Raw genomic sequence first — 20,007 nt, forward strand, 5'->3', positions numbered from 1 at the left:
TTTGTTTTTTTGTGTGTGTGAGGCAATTGGGGTTAAGTGACTTGCCCAGGGTCACACAGCTAGTAAGTGTTAAGTGTCTGAGGCCAGATTTGAACTCAGGTCCTCCTGACTCCAGGGCCGGTGTTCTATCCATTTCGCCACCTAGCTGCCCCCATGAACATCATTCTAATGATGAACATGACCATGAGGTGACCTGATGAGTTCAAGAGGCCCTAGGTCTATCTGGTGGAACTGACTGTTAGCAAGGAGAGTTCCTTCTTTGAAGTAAATAACCAGTTGCAAGAGACACAGGCTGGGAATTGTTTGGATGGTAGTCAAGGTGAAATGCAGAATATCTATTCAGAGGGCCTACAAACTATGTTTTGATGAAGTTTTAAGTATCAGCCTCCAGGGGGCAGCTAGGTGGTGCATTGCATAAAGCACCAGCCCTGGATTCAGAAGTACCTGAGTTCAAATCCGACCTCAGACACTTGACACTTACTAGCTGTGTGACCCTGGGCAAGTCACTTAACCCTCATTGCCCAGCAAAAAAAAAACCCCAAAAAACCCAAACAAACAAAAGTATCAGCCTCCCTAGTGATTCTAACAGTAGTTATAAGTAAAATTTACATATTGAAATAAACATCAAGCCCATACTTGATTTATATTGTACTCTCCTTTGGGGAGACCTTAGACATGAGCCCCTAAGCTTTAATGACTTTTTGAGGGGGTTAAGAAGTCAAAGATTATGAGAAAAGGTTGTCTGTCCCTCACACTTGGAATGAACTTTATTCAAGTTGCATCCAATTTAATAAAGACTTACCAAGCACTTAAATGCTTGCTACCTGCAAGGCATGTTGCTAGGCCCTGGGGATTAGGGGGAAAAATCAATTAGTCCCTTACATTCTATTGTTTCTCAATAAAAACTTCCTTCAAGCTCAGATGCAAGAAACATTCCCTTATTCTCCCAGAGATTCTCTTGATCCTCTCCTCAGATTACCTTGTATCATATTTATCTGTGAACATGTTGCAACCCATCCAGGAGAGTTTAAGTTCACTGAAGACAAGACTTTTTCATTTTCCCAGCATTGTGCCCAGTATGGCACAGAGTAGTCATTTAATGAATGTTCACTGAAATGGAAATTAAATCAAATCCCAGCTAAAATCTCAACAGCCTTTTCGGATCCTCCTTAAATTGATTATCTTCCATTTATTCTGCATACATTTCACGCTGTCTCCTTGAGAGTCGGGAATGTTTTTTGTCTTTCTTTGTTATCCCCAGAGCTTAGCAAGTAATAGTGCACTTATTGGACTGACTGGAGGAGGTGGCATTTGAATCAGGCTGCACTACAGGCTCAGAGGTGGGAGAGAAGACGCCAGTTCGAGCAGAGGGGCAGAGGTCATGAGGTGTTTTGCAGGGCAGAACAGTGTCTGGACCATAGAACAAATGGAGGCGAGTTATCGATGGGAGATGAGGCTGGCAAGGCAAGGGGACACCATTATCCCTGAGGAAAGTTCTAGCTCTAAATTCTTGTAATACGACGAATTCGTGAACGTAGGGGCAGTGCCCCCCAAAATGCGATGTCGCCACCTTTTCTGGAGGGCTGGAAAAGAAACTTCTACAATGTTTCCTAGTGTCGGAGCTGGAGCTGGAACTGGAGACCTCCCTCCCCCCGCCCCTTTGCCGTAGTAGCCATGACAACCAGTCAGCCGAGGCAGTCGCCAAAGGGGGGGAAGGGTCCTCGTTTCGTGACGTCACACCAAAAGGGCGTCAACCACAGTGCCTAGAGAAAATGTAGGGAATGACGTTAGGATCGAAGGTCGTAGTGGAGGGGTGAAGAGGTTTATACTTCCCGGGCTCAAGATGGTGGCGCCAGCATCACGGGCCCCAAGACACGTGCCTCCGGCTCCGCCTCGGTCTCGCCCCCCACCCCGCCCTCATGGCGCCTGGGCTTCTGCAAGTCACGGTGAAGTCCCTCGGAGGGGGACGCCGAGTCCCGGCTGTGACACCCCTTCCCAGCCCACGCGCAGGGACTTAATTTCCCACTGCTTTGAGACTATGTAGAGGCCTCAGCAGAAGGTTTCTAAACCCAGCCCAGCCCCGCGGCCCCCTCAAGTCCGAGAGAGAGGGTTTGTGCTTGGGGTAATTGGGTCTCTTTCCTCAGTCATTGGTGGGGCCACACCACGAGGAGGAGCCGCACACCGGTTGGCCCGCGCCACACGTCAGTTGGGGCGGGGCGAGAGCGCATGCAGCCATTGGTCCGCTGCTCCAGCCCATCGCGCTGACACCCGGGGAGGGGTGTCGGGGGGCTGTGAGGTGGACGTCGATTGGTGGAGTCATTGCTGGAGCTGCCGCGGGGGCGGGCCTTCCAGTGAGGTGGAGGTGGGACGGAGAGGGAAAGCGGCGGCGGCTGAGCGCGCAGGGCCGGCCGGCGGCGGCGAGGCCCGGAACGCTGGCCTACGGAGCTCTGGGGGCGGCGGCGGCCGGACTCTAGCAGTGGGTATTACTGGACTCTTACTTCCCCAGGCGGGCGGGGCTGGGCTCGAGGCTGGGCCCGGGGCTGGCGGGGCCCGAAGCCCCGAGGTGAGGGGGCGGAGCCCAGTCGTGGGAGGCGACCCGGGAGGGGTTAGGCGGCCCGGGTGGGGTCGAGGTTGTGGGGTCAGGCCCCAGGAAAGGCCGCACTTGTTTCCTCACTCGCCAATCCAGAGCAGCCGGACCCTGGCTTCGGGAAGGGGAATGGCGATTTGGCCGCATCAGGACTCAGGGTACCTGAGGCTGGGGCTGGGCCTGGGAAGCCTGACTGGGTGGGGGTGGGGGCAGCCGCGGAAGCCAGGGCTCGGGCCCCCACAGGTTCTTAAAGGGGAAATATGTGTGTATACCTCTGTGTATATGATTGTGTGTATATACATGTGTGAATATGTATGTGTCTACATATGTGTGTATATATGTATATGTACAGACGTAAATTTTCAGGGATTCTCCTCAGACTGATTTATTAATCTTTTGTGTGAGAGGTTTGTGAACCACCCACCCACCCCGCAGTGGTTTGGTGGAGAGCAGTTAACCCTATAATCTGGGTAAATCTATGCCAGGATGCCGTGGATTATAGGGTTAATGAAATTGATAGAGCCTAGCTCAGAATGTGGAAGGCATGAGGAATTTGCAACTCTTGATAACTTGGGATGGAAACTTGACTCCCCTGGATACTAATTTTTACCCCAAAGGTCATAGCATGAATATAAAAAGCCACACCTGCCTGGACAAGTTCTATGCAGGTAATAATTAAGCTCCCACAATATCAACTTCATATCTCCAGCTACCTTTTTCATAATGATAGGGAGGGGAAACTATCTCAAGACATATTTTCTGCTGTGGAGTGGTATATATTACATATATCTACAAATCCTTCTCCAGGTTTATAACCTTCCTACTGCAGGGGTCCTTATCTTTTTTTGCATCATGAATCACTTTGGCAGTCTGGTGAACCCAGTGCACCCCTTTTCAGAATATCATTTTTAAATACATAAAATAAATTACATAGGACTACAAAGGGAACCAATTATATTAAAGTATTAACCAACATTTATTTTTTTAAAACCCAAGTTAACAGACCCACCTTAAGAATTTTGCCCAGCTGGGACAGAAAGGGACAAAGACAGTGGATTTAAAAATTGGAAAAGATTTTGGAGACCACTCCCCTCCTTTTACAGATAAGGAAACTGAGGCACAGAGAGATTAAGTGATTTGCCCAGTGTCACATAACTAGTGACTGAGGCAGAATTTCAACCTGGATCTTCCTGACTCTTAAGTCCAGTGCCCCATCCACCAGGCCATGCTAACAGTTAGGTAGTTCAGAAGTCTTTCTTTCCTGAGACATGGGAAACTGACTCCTCAGACCAAAAATAGAATCTGGGTAGTGTGTGTGGGAATTCAGACAATATTTATGCAAAGTATTTTGGTTGCTTTGTGTGTTGTCTGTCTTCTGTATCCAAAGCAGTCTCTTTGAGAGTGGGAGGTTAAATTCAGTAGATATACTTTGAGAGAACGATATTATTCCTACACAGCTGTATGTTTTTTACAGCAATATTTTCAATGGGTGTGTCCTCAAGTAATTTTTCTCCTGTAAAAAAAAAATGTTCACTTTTTGATCCATTATTTGCTGACATGAGAATTTTTCTATCCCTGGTCATTGGTGTGTAAAGCATGGTGTCTTATGTTTGTCTTTCTAATTCCTGTTTTTAGGTTTTTCTGGAAACCCCCCTGGTAAGTGTCAAGGAAGAGCGACACTCTGACCCAAGACAAAAAGGCTTACATCTTCAGCCAAAGAAAGAAAACTCAAGGGGAGGAAAGGAAGGAAAAAAGCCATCAGCTGTCCTTGAGAACAGCCGAGTGGAATCATCTAATGTGAATGAGGAGGGGAAGGTGAAGTGACTGTATGTGGATTGTGGGGTCAGTAAATCACATGAGGCACTTGATGTTGGGACTGGGTTAGAAACAATTATACTTTTAGAGAAGAGGTGATGAGAAATGAAAGTGAATGTGGTCTGGAACCTGGACACGGCTTCACTCATAGGGCTTTCCTTCAGGGGCGTTGGTGAGCTCTGACCCTGTGTTCTATCAGCCTTTGGCACTGAGGAGTGTGACATACTGACTGGAGCCTTGATTTGTATTCTGAAGATTTAAAAACTGAAAAGAATAAACATTCCGGTCCTTCAGCAATGCTTTCTCTGAAGAAATATTTAACAGAAGGACTCCTCCAGTTCACCATTCTACTAAGTTTGATTGGAGTTCGGGTGGACGTGGATACTTACCTGAACTCGCAACTCCCTCCACTCCGGGAGATCATCCTGGGGCCCAGTTCTGCCTACACACAGACCCAGTTCCACAATCTGAGGAATACCTTGGATGGCTATGGGATCCACCCCAAGAGTGTAGACCTGGACTATTACTTCACAGCCCGGCGTCTTCTCAACCAGGTGAGGGCCCTGGACAGGTTTCAGGTGCCTACCACAGAGGTGAATGCCTGGCTGGTCCATCGAGATCCTGAGGGCTCAGTGTCTAGCAGTCAATCCAGTTCAGGCCTTGCTCTGGAGAATGCCAGTGGCCTCCAGGATGTGACAGGTTCGGAAAGTGGTGTACGGGAGAGTGAAGCTGAGCAGGGATTCGGGGAAGAGTTGGAAGATCTTGGGGCCGTTGCTCCTTCAGTCAGCGGAGAGTTAACCAAAGAGGTAGGCAACCCCTTTTGTGGGTGGTTTGGGCCTGAGGGGCAGGGAGGAACTGTTTGCTTGTATTTGTATTCCCAGCTCTTAGAACAGTGGCACATAGCACACCTTAGTAAATGCTGGTTGATTTTCTGTTGCTTGGGTTATGGGCATAGTTCCAACCCTTCTGACAATGAGACCACTTCAAAGAAAGACTTTGCCTTCTGGAGTTCACCTTGGGCAGGAAATAGGGTGGAATTCTGTGACTCTAGGTAAAAGGATCAACAAGCTGCATTGGATGCACTCTGGTGGCCAGTTGTCCCACCTCCAGCAGTAATGGGAGGTGCTGGTTTATGCTGTGATGTTTTTGTCAAGAGGACTCCTCAAAGGGGAAAGGAAGCCATGCTGTGTTCTGCTGTCTTTGCTAAGAAATGAAGCTGGGGTTTCCGACCCTTTCTTCTTCACTATTATACACGTGTCCTGGGGCATTTTTTTTCTTGTTTCTTCTGCTCTTTTTTAGTTACTGAGACAAGAGCAGTTTGTTTTCTTAGGCTTATTCAGTGAGCAGATTTGGTGGTTCCAGGCAGCCAGGTGAGGGCCGTTCTCTCACTTCTCTAAAGACCTGGAATAGAGAAAAAAGCGGGGGGTGGGGGGGGGAGCCAAACAGCAAACTGCATTTTGCCGCAGAAGTCTTGCACTGGTACAGGAGATTGCTGTTTCTTATGTGGTTAAGAACATCGTTTGGGGTAGAAAATGGTGCAGTTGTGTGCCTCTCCCCTATCCCCCAACCACCTTTTTATAAAAATAGCACTTCATATTTTTTTTGACTATATGGTTTTGGCTAGCCACCTGAACCAGGGGCCTGAAAAAGATAGATCACTGTCTGTTGGGCTTGTTGAGGAAATGGGGGGAATCTTAGGGAAGCCAAATAGATTGGCTCGAGTCCCCCCAAGTTAGACCTTTGCTTCTTTGTGCTGGACTCCATCCCTGCTGTTAGTTCTTAGAGCAGTGAATATGAGAACAGAGAATATGGCCGACCTGGAAATCCAACCAGCCCTCACTGGGCCTGCTTATAGATAGAGGCTGGGCTAATATGGGCACAGGCCCAGGAAGTCTCCTTCATCCTCCCTTTATACACTGTTTTTTTCTCTTGGATTCTCACCTTACCCTTTCTCTTCCAGTATATTCCTTCCTTCCTTGTCTCTTTTGTTGTCAGTGGTGCTGTTTTGTGTTTGTCCTTTCTTCATCACATTCTGCTTTGCCCAGGCCTGTCTTATACTCTTGAGCATGAAGCAGACTCCCACTGCCCCCAACTCCAGCAATGGCACAATACCCTGCAGTAAAACACCTCTCAGTCTTCTCCCTTCCCCCTCTTTCCTCCTCCCCTCTAGCTAATTTCCCGAAAGGGTGGGCATGACTGTGCTTGCTGCTTGGAAACTGGAGTGGAGAAGGCTGAGCAATGGCTAAGTGTTCCTGTTCCTTTGCCCAAGCCTCTCCTGAGACTGGTGGGTGGAATAGAGGAAACGACTCTGGGAGGGGACCTGCTGGGCTGACTCCTGGCTTTCACCTCCAACCTTGGTATTCTCATCTCCTCTTGAAGCCCCTGAATAGGCCAGGTGGGAGGTGGCATGTTCTACCTGCCTCCCAGGTTTAGCTCTTTTCCCTGGCGTTTAGTGCAAGAAGCTGAAATAATGACTGATTTTGACCCTGCCTCTGGCTTTCCTTCCAGGTCCTTGGCTCTTTTTTCTCAGAAAGGCTATACTTGACATTTTTTTCAGGAGCTTACCACTTTTGAGAGTAAGGCACCAGCATAAAGGTCTCCTACAGGGGTGTGTGTGTGTGTGTGTTGATTTTAACATTTTCACAGCAATTGAGGGATGAGAGGAGGAAAGATAAAAATACTCAGCTCGGGATCATGTGATGACATTGCTCGAGCTGGTATTTTCGCCAGGGTTACAGGGCCTCCGCTCTCTGTAACAGCTAGGCCTGTGCAATAGCCAGCTATAGCCAAAGCCCTAGTCAGGGATAGGATTCCCTTCAGGCTTGGCAGACTGCCCAGAGCAAAGGGGTGAGGCTGGGACTGAGGGTGGGGGGGGGGGAGCTGTTTACAGTTCTTTCCTGGCCATGAGTAGCCTGGGACATGCTGTTTCTGCTGACCTTAGGCACAAGGGGAGCAAGAGGGGGAAGGGAGTTGGATTTTCCTCCTCCAGATAGCAGTCCAGGGAGTCTGACTTGGTCTTATTTTGGTGAATGCCAGGGGCTTTCCTTACTGGGCTATGTTAGGAGAAGTTGTGCAAAGAATCCAAATGAAAGAAGGGTTAAGGCTGAGGTCATAGGGCTGTGGTTAGGATCCCAATGGGCACCTGTCTCCCTAAGTGCTGGTAATAGGGGCAGCTGATACTCTTCTGGCATGTGACTAGGCCCTGCCAACTCTGTGACATCACTGCACATGTGCAGACAGCTCCCACTCCCTTCCACTGGGTCTGACCTATTTTAGGGTAGCCAGACGCCTATTTCCCAGTGGGTCTAGGCCTATAGGGTTCCAGCTCAAGCTTGGTACTTGGGCCCAAAGTTCCCTGGGGTTTGGATACGTATTGAATCCAGATCTCCAGGAGGAATAGAAAAGCTGCTCCCGCTTTGAGTGAAGAACTTAAATTCCCAGAAAAGGATCACTTCTGGCAGCTGGGAATGGTCCTCAGGGACCCTGCCTGCATGTCCCTGCCTGGACTTGGTAAGCGGGATGCGACAGCAGGGGGAGCAGCATCTCCCTCCCCCAGGACTTTACTGCGCCACCCCAGCTGACTAGCGGGGCTGGGTGGGGCCGCCAGCCCCTGGGTGCATCTCCTCAAGGAGACCCTGGGATGGGATGGGGCCGTGCTGCAGTTTCCTCAGCTGCCCTGGCACAGAGATTGGCTCCAGCCTGCAGCCTAGGTAACCAGCTTTGGGAGGGGATTGGATCTCTGCATCTCCAGCAGAGATTGAGGGGAGGGGATTGGCTCCCATTGCAGCCTAGGTAACTAGAGTGGGAGGGGATTGGCTCTTTGCGCAGCCCAGCGGCTGGCCTGGGGGAGGGGATTGGCTCTCTCCGCAGCCTCAGCAGTGACCTGCGGGGTGGGGGGGAGGGGATTGGCTCCTTGCTGCAGCCTAGGTAACAAGTTTGGGGGGCGTAAAGGGGGAAAAAGGGAGGAGCAGGGTGTGGGATGTTGGGGGAGGATAGGTCTGGGAGAGAGTTCTCTCCTCTGCAGCTCAAGCACGGAGCATGGGGTGGGAGTCCCAGCTCACTGCAGCCTCCGCGGTGAGCTCAGGGTGGGGGCTACCAGGTACCTGAGTGGAGAACTGGGGTCTTGAGGAGGGAGGGGGCTGTTCAGGGATGGAGATGGGGAGCTGGGCTAGGCTGCCTAGGCAGCAGCACTGGGGGGGAGGGGGGGCAGGACCCATTTCAGGCCTCTCCCGGCAAGCAAGGGGCTGCCCTGCCAGTCCAGTGTATCTGCTGAATGCGGAGAGCTCCGCGCAGCCCCTTGTCCAGTTCCCCTGATCTAGCTGTCCTGGGGTGCACTTCACAGACCATGACCCGCCTGGACCGCAGCATGCACAGTGGTGGGGGCCATTCCAGAGGGAGCCGGCCTCTTAACTCTTTGCTGGCCGAGGGCAGGGCAGCCCAGCCCCTCTCTGATCTTTGGTCCGGGGCCTCTGCTCAGGTTGGTGTGTGTGAACAAACTGAAACAGGGAGAGATGTTACAGGAAAGTTTTGAGGGGAAGAGTGGAGAATGCAGGGGAAAGGGTCCCCTGGGCCCCTCGGAGAAGGTGGGTCTGAGAGTTTGGGTTTACAGGGTATCTGGGAGTTAAAGTGGGAAGGCAAGTATTTTTAAACCTGATGGAAAGGAAAGGGGGTTTCGGGGGTGGAGAGAGAAGAGAAGAGAAGCTTCATGGCATGTAGGTTAAGCTAGCCCTGTTCTACCAGGGATCTGCAGAGACTGACTGGGGGAGCCACCTGGGTGGAGAAGGAAGAGAGTCGGGTCTGATGGACACAGGACTGTTCTGGGAAGATAGTGAACAGGGCCGGGATGAGACAGTGCCCTTGAGTGGAAAGGCTAGGTGGGGGTTAAATTCTGGGGTGTGGTGACTGTAGGCAGTATGGTCTTTCCAGGACAGGGAATGGACCTGTTTTCTTTTGTGAGAGGGTGTGTGGGAGGCAGGGGGTACAGCTCCTGACTCCACCCCAGGACTCTCCTGGGATGGAAGCTATTTTCTCGTTATTGCTTTGAGTGGGGATTGGGGGGAGTTGTCGAGAGACCACAGCAGGTTCCAGAGCCGCCGGGTCTGTGCCTCACCCACTTTGTGGCCAGCTAGGGAAAGTATGCCAGAAGGAAAGTTGTGGGGGGGGGGGGCGCTCCTGGAAGGGGCAGCCTGCTCTGTTTCATCAGGTGGTTGGAAATGCAGGGATTTTCCTCTCGGGGCCCAACCCACCCATTTATGCAAATGACAATGGCACCACTGGCTGATGCAAGCTCCTCCACTAAGAAGCAATTCTGCATGACAATTCCGCCCTTGTCTGCCCTGGCTAAGATCAGGCCCTCCTGAGCCTTAAAGCCACCGAAAGTCCATCCCTAAATAGAGATCTCCCAGTAGTGAGGACTGCACACCTGGCCAGGAGTTTCTTTTAGTCTTGTAGCCACCAAGGGAGGATTATCAAGTGACTGGATTTGTGCGCGACCTGGGTGGGACCGTAGGTCTGATTGCAGGGTCAGGGATAAATAAAACTGTCCTGATGGGAAGGAACATGCCTAGTGCTTAGAGGTTGGTGGTGAGGTCTTGTGAGGGTGGAGCTTCCCGTTTCCCAGGAATTAGGGAGACATCTGGCTTCTAAGGTGTAGGGCAGGGCTCCTAGGGGATCTGGGAACTGAGATCTGATCTATCTTTCAGGACATTGATCTGATTGACATCCTTTGGCGACAGGACATTGATCTGGGCGCCGGGAGAGAGATATTTGATTATAGCCATCGCCAGAAAGAAAGTGAAGTGGACAAGGAGCTGAGAGATGGGGGGGAATGTGGGGACAGCTGGCCAGACGAGGGGACTGAGGCCCTGGCTCAAAACCTGCTAGTGGATGGAGAGACAGGGGAAAGCTTCCCTGCACAGGTAAGAGTTCACTAGTTTTGTTGTCTTCCTCTTCCCATTTGTCCCCCAGACATGACGGTGAATGTATTAGTGGATTGGCTACTCGGGGTTCATTGTAAAGGAAGATGGAGGTCTTGTGGGATAGGGGAGTAAAAGTGAGGGTGAATCTCAGCGCTTGCCCCAGGCAGGAGCAGGGTGCCTAGCCGACTTCTAGCTTCAAAACTCAGTGAGGCTAGGGTGCAGCTAGGTGGCGCAGTGGATAGAGCACCCTCCCTGGATTCAGGAGGACCTGAGTTCAAATTTGACCTCAGACACTTAACACTTACTAGCTGTGTGACCATAGGCAAGTCACTTACCCCAATTGCCCCGCAAAAAAACAAAACAAAACTTAATGAGGCTTTCTCCTGGGGGCCCGGGCCCTGGTTTCCTCTTCTAGAGAGTGACTGACTAGAGCCCTGTGCTGATCCACAGCCAGTTATGGCACAGCATGATCACTTCTCTCCCTTCAGCCCCCTGGCCTGCTTCACTCAGACTTTCTACCATAGGTGCCTGGTGGGGAGGACCAAACAGCCCTGTCCCTGGAGGAGGGCCTTAGGCTGTTGGAAGCCACCTTCCCCAAAGGGAAGGGGTCTGAGGTGAGCAGGATTGGGGGAATCCTCTGCACTGGCTAATGCCCGCCCATGTGCCCTGTAGGTGTTGGGGCTGGATTGAGAGGCAGGACATGAGAATTAGGCAGCTTTGTGGGCAGAGAGCTGAGGACTGGGCTCAGAAACAAAAGGGTGGTTTTCCCCCTCCTTTCCCTTATTTTTTTCCAGTGAGAGTCTGTATGTTTGTCCTTAGTTTCCAGCTGCAGATGTTTCCAGTATAACAGAAGCCGTGCCTAGTGAGAGTGAGTCCTCTGCTATTCAGAACAATCTCCTGTCCCCACTTCTGACGGAGACAGAATCTCCATTTGATCTGGAACAGCAGTGGCAAGACCTCATGTCAATCATGGAAATGCAGGTGGGGATAGATAAACATTGTGAGCAATAGCCCCAGGGCACTTAAACAGGGAGTGGTGGAGGGAAGATGCTCTGCTAAATGTGTAATGGGAGGGGATATGAGTACTCTTCTTTCTTTGTCCCAGATCCCAGATTTTTAGTGTTAAAGCCAGTGCCTTCCTTTGCCTCCCAGCAGTACCCACCTACTTCTCCCTTGACTAAGATAGATGTATGGGAAAGATGGAGATCAAGACCTGTGGTCTCTTACATCCCCCAAGTAGAGGAAACCCTGCTTAAAACATGATTCAGTTGGTCAGTTTTGACTAAAGGTAGGGACCATAGGAAACATTTTGTTTCTTAATAGAACAGAACAGTGGAGTTCACAGCTAGGCACAAGATTGGGAATTGTGAGGACCTGAGTTCAAATCTTGCCTCAGACACTTAACCTCTTATCATTAAAATTAGGATGATGATAATAACAGCATTTATAAAGTGCTTTACAAATATTTTATACTCATTACAACCCTGGGAAATATTATCCTCAAACCCATTTTACTATCCTCACTATGTGGTTGTGAGACCCAAAGGAGCTAACATATGTAAAATGCTTTGTAAACCTTGGAACAATGTGTAAATGTTAGTGATTACTATTCTTGAATCCTGTTTTCAATGTGACTCTAGCAGTGCCCTTCTGCTTGGTGCTTTAGACCCCTTGTGTCCCGTGAGGACTGAAATTATTCTCTCTGCCTCCCCTACCCCACCCCAGCCCAGGTGGATGCTTGCCATACTGACCAGTGTTTCTCATCTCCTAGGCTATGGAAGTGAACACAGCAACAAATGAAATCCTCTACAGTGCCACAACTGGAGACTCACTGAGCACCAATTACAGCCTCGCTCCCAGCACTCCCATCAACCAGAATGTCAGCCTGCATCAGGCGTCCCTGGGGAGCTGCACCCAGGACTTCTCACTCTTCAGCCCAGAGATTGAGAGCCTTCCTGTGGCCGGTGGATCCACACTGCTCCAGTTGGCCCCCAATAACTCTACCAGCCTCAACTCCACCTTCGGTTCCACCAACCTGACAGGGATCTTTTTTCCTCCTCAGCTCAACAGCACAGCCAATGAGACAGCCAGCCCTGAGCTGCCTGACCCTTTGGGTGGCCTGTTGGATGAAGCCATGTTGGATGAGATCAGCTTGATGGACTTGGCCATTGAGGAAGGTTTTAACCCTGTGCAGGCCTCTCAGCTCGAGGAGGAGTTTGACTCTGACTCGGGACTTTCCCTGGACTCGAGCCATAGCCCTGCCTCTCTGAGCAGCTCAGAAGGCAGCTCTTCTGCCTCATCCTCTGCCTCGTCTTCTGCCTCTTCCTCCTTTTCAGAGGAAGGTGCTGTGGGCTACAGCTCTGACTCTGAGAATCTGGATTTAGAAGAGACCGAGGGGGCTGTGGGTTACCAACCCGAATACACCAAGTTCTGTCGCATGAGCTATCAGGACCCGTCCCAACTCTCCTACTTACCCTTCCTGGAGCACGTGGGGCACAACCATACCTACAACATGGCCCCTAGTGCCCTGGATGCTTCAGACTCCCAGCTCCCCGGGGCCCTCAAGAAGGGCAGTAGAGAGAAGCAGGCCGATTTCTTGGACAAGCAGATGAGCCGGGACGAGCACCGGGCCCGGGCCATGAAGATCCCCTTCACGAATGACAAAATCATTAACCTGCCAGTGGAGGAGTTCAACGAACTGCTGTCCAAGTACCAGCTGAGCGAGGCCCAGTTGAGTCTCATCCGCGACATCAGGCGCCGAGGCAAAAACAAGATGGCAGCTCAGAATTGTCGCAAACGGAAACTGGACACCATCCTTAACCTGGAGCGCGATGTGGAGGACCTGCAGCGCGACAAGTCCAAGCTGCTCAGGGAAAAAGTGGAGTTCCTCAAGTCCCTGCGCCAGATGAAGCAGAAGGTGCAGAGTCTGTACCAGGAGGTGTTTGGGCGGCTGCGGGATGAAAATGGGCAGCCCTACTCCCCCACGCAGTATGCCCTGCAGTATGCTGGCGACGGCAGTGTCATCTTAATACCCCGCACGCTGGCCGACCAGCAGGCCAGGCGCCAGGAAAGGAAGCAGAAAGATAGGAGGAAGTGAGCCTGCCTGGAGAGGAGGGGGACAAAGCTCACTCGGATAAGGACTGGAGAAAGGCTGTGCCTGGAAGTGCTGGAGGAACTTTGATGCCTCTTATCCAATCTATCTTCTCAGACATGACAACTGCCGGTCAGTGTACAGGAAGATGGGCGTGCCCTGCACCGTTTGGCTCTGCTCGCCCTGGCCCTTCCCCCTCCTCCATCTCCACAAGTGGGGCTTGGGGGGGGGAGAGAGAGAGAGAGAGGCCCACCCACCCACACCCATTTTTTTTGGAGGGCAGGGATGGAGCTGGCATTGCTGGGGGTGGGAAGAAGCTGAAAGGTGAGTGCCGTTGTGGGTGATAAAGGAAGAGCCTTGTGAAAGAAGGGGTAAAGGAAAGAGTCTGACTTTTGGATAAAGGAAAAACACCCAAAAAAATCAAAGCGGGAAGAAAACCATGGGGGAGCCCAAGCTGGCATTCCAGGCTGTGGGTTTTTGTGACTGAGTCTTGGTCTTCTGTGTGAGTAAACCCCACTTCAGCCCAGATCGGGGTGACTGTCACTTTACAGAGTGGGTGGGGGGAGGGGGCCCCTCTTAGCTCTCTAAAATTCCATGTACATCAGCATTCTGGGAGGGGTGCTCATAGAGACTCCCTCACCTCCTGATTCTTTTTTTGTTTATTGAGACCCTATGCTAAATACCTTAGGAGGGTTTTAGGGTCAAAGGGAAGAGTGAGCAGGGCAAAGGGTGGAAAGAGCCATTAGGCCACATATTTGCCCCACCCACCAAGCATGTGGCACTCACTGCCCCCCACCCCTTCACTCCTCCCCAGCCAGCTCCAGTACTGCACCATTCCCACTGCAGCCTGCATGTGAATGCTGTACTCCTCCCATCCCCACTCCCCACTGGCTGAAGCACTTTGATGTTTAAGAGGTTCCTGGGGGAACTCCTGGGTCCTCGAGGTGGCTCCTTCCTCTTACCCTTGGGGAGAGGAGAGGCCCCCAGATGTCACCTTAGGGAGAGAAAGGAGAAGCCTCTGGCAGTCTCCAATCAGTATTCAGCACAAAGTTGGGGAGCAGCCCATTTCTCCCACCCTTCTTCCCTCCTTCTCTCCCTACAACTGGGCTTGTCACTGAAAAACTAGGCCTCTGTTAGGATTTCTCAGAATTTCTTTCTTGCGCTTTGATTTTTTAGGGCTTGAGCCCTGTTTTTACTTATAGGGTCTAGAGTGTTTGTGTTGAGTAAAAGGGAGATGCCCCAAATATTCAAAGCTGCTAGATGTTCTCTTTGCCATAAAGACTCCGTGTGACTGTGTGAACACTTGGGATTTTTCTCCTCTGGCCTGAGGTCAGTCTTGTCTTTTTTGGATTTCTTTCTGGAGGAATGTGTAGTGAGTATGATGGGGGCCTAGGACACCATCCCACTTCAGGGCAGGGACAACTTTTTCTAGTTCTAGCTCAGCAAGGGCAACATGGGACCTGGGAAAGGCAGGAAGGGGAGACATCCATGTGTGGCTGATGCTGAGGGTCCCATCAGTGCCCCCGAGGCACCCGTGTTTTTGTTTTTGTCTTGAATTTAGTTTGCAGCTACTACCACCCCTGGCTGGGTTCTCATAAGCACTTTCAGCTTCTGAACCGGTGGGAGACTGTGGGGGATGGTGTGGAAGCACTGATATTTTTTTCCCCCTCCATCAGGAGGTCCCGATAAGCAGCAGGAACAGAAAGGAGTAAGCTTGGGAAATGCTTAAATTATTTTCTTCTTAGATTTTATTTTTAATTTATCTCTGTGACCTGCCAGGGAGAGAGGAGAGAGAAAGAGAGATGCTGTGAGCACATGACAAAATAAAATAAACTATAATAAAATGGCTGATTCACTCAAGTGCAATTTGTTTCCCCTTTGAGTTTAATTTTGGGGGAGCAAGGGCCCTAGCCTCCAGTGGAACTGCAGTAAAGGGCCCTTAGCTAGTCAGCCATTTGTGTGGCTGCAGCCAAACCTGAACTGATAACTAGGGAAAGCAGAATGGGGAGGAGAATGGTTTTTTGTTTTGTTTTGTTTTTCATTTTTTAAAGAAAAATCTTAACTATATTTTTTTAACCTTTCAAGTATTGTGCAGGTGAGCTGTGTTCGGGGAGGAGGGTCTCTTTTCCCAGCTGTGTCAGCTGGTCCCTGTCATGATGGAGGGGAAAGGGTTAAAAATTCTCTTTTGGCGGCCCACACAGTGCTGGCCTGGTTGAAGTGTTATTCTTAGGGAGCCCAGGCTAGGCCCTGACACCTGGCCCTTGCTTCCTGTCTCTTCACCTGCTATGACTTGTATTTTTATGCCTGACCTTGTGCTGTGTGTAATTTGCTCCAATGGCCCCTGCCTGCAGATAATTACAGTGCATTCTCATGCTATGGTAATAAAAACTCAAGAGCCACATTGTGCTGTAAAGCCCAGCATTGCAGCATGGCTGAACCGAGGGCTCCTGATGCTGGGTTAGGGGACTGTCTGCAATAAACGCCACCAAGCTGGAAAGAAGGTTTGTTGAATTTTTAAAGGAATGCTTCCCACTGAGGTCTAGAATTTGGAGAAGTCTCACAGCTACCTTGGGATAGTTGGGATAATCTGGGTTAGGAAGGCGCCAATTCTGAGCCCTTGGGCTGGGGAAGGACTTCCTAGTATTGGGATAGGTGGTTTCCAGGATATTCAAATACTTGGATTGATTGCTCACACTCACCTGGGGACCAGCTCCTAGTCTCTTAGCTTGAGGTGGGTGGGAGACAGGCTGTTTGTGGCCATGTGCTTACTTAGGATGGGAATTTATGAGTTGTGGACCCAGGACTTCAGACTCCAACTCAAGTGCTCTGTTCATGCACCACTATCTCCTTAGGGTATGCTGTTGCATTCTGTCATCTCCAGTTATCTCAAAGGGCATCACAATAAGTGAGTGTTAAAAAATGGACCCTGAATTAAACTTATATTAGGCCATTCAGTACCTTCAGATCACAAAATTAACAGCTTCTCACCCAGTTTATTGAGGGGGGTGGGTGTCTGCTGGTGGAGTTGGGGCAGGACACACATTGGGAATCACTGCTTCACGTAACAAATTAAGATTCACTGTGCCATTCAGCTTTGCTGGCACCCTGTAGTGCATGGGCAATGGCCGTTCCTCAGCTGCAGCTCCTGCTGCTGAAAAGTATATTTTCAATATCCTCCCAATTATCTGGGGTCTCAGGTGAAGTTGGAAGGTGGTCAGCCCTATGAGAAAAAGCTGACTTTTTTGTTGTTGGCAGGGGCCTTGAGTGCTCCAGGCTCAGAACCAAAGACCTCCAAAAGGGCTGCGGAGGTCAATCTGCCCTCCCAAGGTGGAGTTGGGGGTTGAATGCCCCGGCAGTTCTAGACCTGCATTGCTGCCACATACTGTAGGCAGACCAGGGCCTGGTGAATCTGAAAGCTCTGAAGAATTCTCAGATGATTGGCTAGCTTCTCAATCGTCCAAGCTGCCTAAAACTCACCCTCTTTCCAGATACAACTTAGTGACCTGGAATTTTACCCAACAGTTAAATGGGAAGCTAATATCCCAGTGGAGCAGCTATGGCGATCATTATGAATGAAGTGTCAGGTAAGAAAGAAAAGTAATTTGGAAAAGGGGCTGGATAACACAGTTTGGGCTGTCTTCCTTCTTTAGATAAAGGCTTTTAAAACAGCTTAGTGAGTGGAAGGCTGTTTCAGCCAGAGTCCTGTTCTGTCCTGGTTGGCCCCCAGAGCTTTTGACCCAACACTCACTCACCTGCCACAGACCTTTATTCGTTTTGGCTTTGTTTGGCAACCAGTTAGAGCAAGTACCCTCCACAATGGAATGCAGTCTTCTCTCATCTCATCCAGGGGACATGGTGAGGAACTGTCCAGGTTCTGTGCATCATATACACACACAGTCACAGGGAGTCCTATAAGTTGGCTTCTCAAGCTAGACTTTAAGCCAGTTTTATAAAAAGCAAATCTCTTGATAAGAGGAAGTTCTATGTCTAATCATTGGTTTAGTCCTCTAGCAATTTTAAACTAAGCCAGCTTTATTTAGCTCCTTGGCAATGTTTTTTCCCCTCCTCCATTTCCAGACACCTGTCATTTGGAAGGTAGGCCCATCCACTGTTTGATAATCCTGCTTTCTACCCCTCGACCATAGCACATATACTTCCTCACTCCAGCTTCTCTTGAGCCCCTGAACAATGAGTATGGAAAGAAAGCACTTCAAAGAATGGTGTACAAGGCATAATTAGGAAACCAAGGAATGTTCCTTTGGGTGTTATCAGGGAGGAGATAGTTCTGTGCTCTTGCCAAGTGGAATGAACAGAATCAGGGTATTCTGAGTTTACAAATAATCACAGCTGTAAAACAAAATTAGTCCCAGCCCATCTTAAACTGAAGAACAAAGGCCACAAATTCACTTTACTATTTTGACCACTTAAAGGAGACAAAAGTTTATAATGGTTAAAGATAAATCCTTGGGAAGTTGAGTTGTGCTTTTTAAATACATTAATTAAGTGAACACTATTGATTTAAACTTTCCAATCAGGGCAGCTAGGTGGCACAGTGGATAAAGCACTGGCCCTGGATTCAGGAGGACCTGAGTTCAAATCCAGCCTCAGACACCTGACCCTTATTAGCTGTGTGACCCAGGGCAAGTCACTTAACCTGCATTGACCTGTGCAAAAAACCAAAAAAACCCCTTTCCAATCCCCACTTCAGGACCGTTTGGAGACTACAGTAGTCAGCCAGCCTCCCAGAACCAGGACCCAGAGTTGTCCAGTCTAGAGGCTAAGCAAAGTACAAATAGACTGGGCCAAAGTCAACTAGGATTTTAGGGTGAAACAATAGCTTTGGTCCAGGTTCCCAATCATATAACCATTAAATTAACCAGGTTGCAATCTAAAACCTTGTTCTGCCACTGGGGGTTTAACATATAAAGAGCAAACAAGATCTTTATGAAAGCTAAATTGTCCTTTACCTACTATAAACTCAGTCTTTCAGCACTAAGTCCCTTCTGACCCTGGCCTTAGAACAATCATCCAGCTTTGCCTAAGGAGCTGGGGCTTTGTGTGTGTGTCCCAGCAAGGCTATTTCAGATTTTATTTCCTTTCAACTCATCTGCAATCCATTCAAGATGGAGCCTGCAAAGCAGCATCTCTAAGAAAATTTAAATGTCAGGCACCTTGTCTGAATTGGCTGAAAGACCTTGTCTGGCCTATCCACCGATGATGTACACATTCACAGGCATTTGGTGAGATGATTTGTCTAAGGTTCCCCATTTCACTCCACAAGCACTAGATTGCCACCAGCACCTGACAATGGACTCTTGCTGTTAAAGGCATTGGTGAAGTTGGAACTATTTACGAAGCAGAATCTGATCCAATGTTTTTTAGTTCTATTAGGTACAAGGGGAGGCTGCAGTAGTGGAAGAGGCAGAGACTGCTCTTCCTTTCCTAGCACTTCTAAGTGCTGGCAACCAAATGTTAAATGATTACAACCTTCAGCACATCACCCTAAAACAACTTCTGCTGGCCCTTAGAGCCCTTATCACCTAGGCTCCAAAGGCTCAGTCTAGAAATACGAAGGGATTTCTGGTATGGAGTTCTGAATTCACCTCAATGAGCAGCAAGTTGCCCTGGTTGCAGAGGAGGGACTGAATTGCTTTGCAAAATCCTAGAATGCTCACCTGAAGCTCTTCTACTTTTCCATCCTTATGTACTTCTGCCAGTACCACCCATCTCTCTAGACTAGTCACACACTGCTCTTAACAGACACACCCAGACCCCTGCACAGGAAGGCTTGTCTTTGATCCAGCACAGCTCCACCCTGTTAGTATCCCAGGAGCCAATTGGAAAAGTGGAACCAAAAAAGGATCTTCCTGTTTCACTATGTAACAGCTAGAAGACACTAGTGAATACAATACTTTTGGCATGAAGGAACAATTAAACCTAGCCAAGTGCTGTTCTAAACTTTTGGAACAAAGGCCTGCAAATAATAAATTTCCTTAAAAAATAAGTCGTGTAAAGTGGTGCTGCCTAAATGACTTAGAGGCAAGAATGTCGACTGATTTCAGTGGGATTTTAAGATTTGTGAATTTACCATGGGATCATATAACATTTGTGAAAAGGAGTTAGTTAAGGGCTGTCAGAATCAAGACAACCAAATGGCCGACTCCGTTAAACTCTTGGCATCTTCAGTAGCTCTCAGATGCTGGGAAGATGCTGATGGATCTTCGGGTCTGCTGTGCTCCCGGTACACCTGCTAAAAACATACCCTGTTAAAGGTCTCCTAGGCTATCTTTGATACTTTCTTAGCAAGGCAAATATGAGCTGTGCTGGTACTAATGATGATTCTCGTTTATGTATGTTTAAAAAGTGCTCCTAGTCCCAGAAGCAGAATAGAAACCGCTGGTTTAGGAATATCAACTGTTATCTAACTTAACCAAAATCCTCCAGGAGTCATTCAAGCCGTCAGGTGGACCAACTCCACGTCCTTTGTTATGAGACTTCCAACAAATTGAAAGCTCCAAGACCAAAGTTCTTGGCAATATATGGTTTGTAGTCAAGACAGAAACCAGGGATTATAAATCTAAATTTTTTATTAAGAC

General features: G+C 49.4%; 1 protein-coding gene across 6 annotated transcripts; it reads left to right on the plus strand.

Moving 5' to 3' along the window:
• Nucleotides 1-2,321: 2,321 nt before the first annotated feature.
• On the plus strand, nucleotides 2,322-15,277 carry NFE2L1 (nuclear factor, erythroid 2 like 1). Of its 6 annotated transcripts, none has more exons than XM_044001016.1 (5): nucleotides 2,322-2,476; nucleotides 4,223-5,208; nucleotides 10,105-10,320; nucleotides 11,140-11,301; nucleotides 12,092-15,277. In XM_044001016.1, exons 2-5 carry the CDS (start codon nucleotides 4,699-4,701, stop codon nucleotides 13,415-13,417), a joined length of 2,214 nt encoding a protein of 737 aa, XP_043856951.1. In that variant the 5' UTR covers nucleotides 2,322-2,476; nucleotides 4,223-4,698; the 3' UTR covers nucleotides 13,418-15,277. The 6 variants fall into 6 exon arrangements, with proteins under 6 accessions (XP_043856951.1, XP_043856957.1, XP_043856955.1 ...); XM_044001022.1 differs by having other exon boundaries at nucleotides 10,138-10,320; XM_044001020.1 differs by having other exon boundaries at nucleotides 2,351-2,480.
• Nucleotides 15,278-20,007: the final 4,730 nt, after the last annotated feature.

The sequence above is a fragment of the Dromiciops gliroides genome, chromosome 4 (genome assembly GCF_019393635.1).
Source record: "Dromiciops gliroides isolate mDroGli1 chromosome 4, mDroGli1.pri, whole genome shotgun sequence".
NCBI classification, from domain to species: Eukaryota; Metazoa; Chordata; class Mammalia; order Microbiotheria; family Microbiotheriidae; genus Dromiciops; species Dromiciops gliroides.

Excerpts from the sequence above, each read along its gene's own strand:
- NFE2L1 (XM_044001016.1), top strand. The coding sequence starts at position 4,699 with ATGCTTTCTCTGAAGAAATATTTAACAGAAGGACTCCTCCAGTTCACC. Across the intron at positions 5,209-10,104 it reads GCGGAGAGTTAACCAAAGAG|GACATTGATCTGATTGACAT; the intron begins GTAGGCAACCCC and ends TCTATCTTTCAG. Across the intron at positions 11,302-12,091 it reads TGTCAATCATGGAAATGCAG|GCTATGGAAGTGAACACAGC; the intron begins GTGGGGATAGAT and ends CTCATCTCCTAG.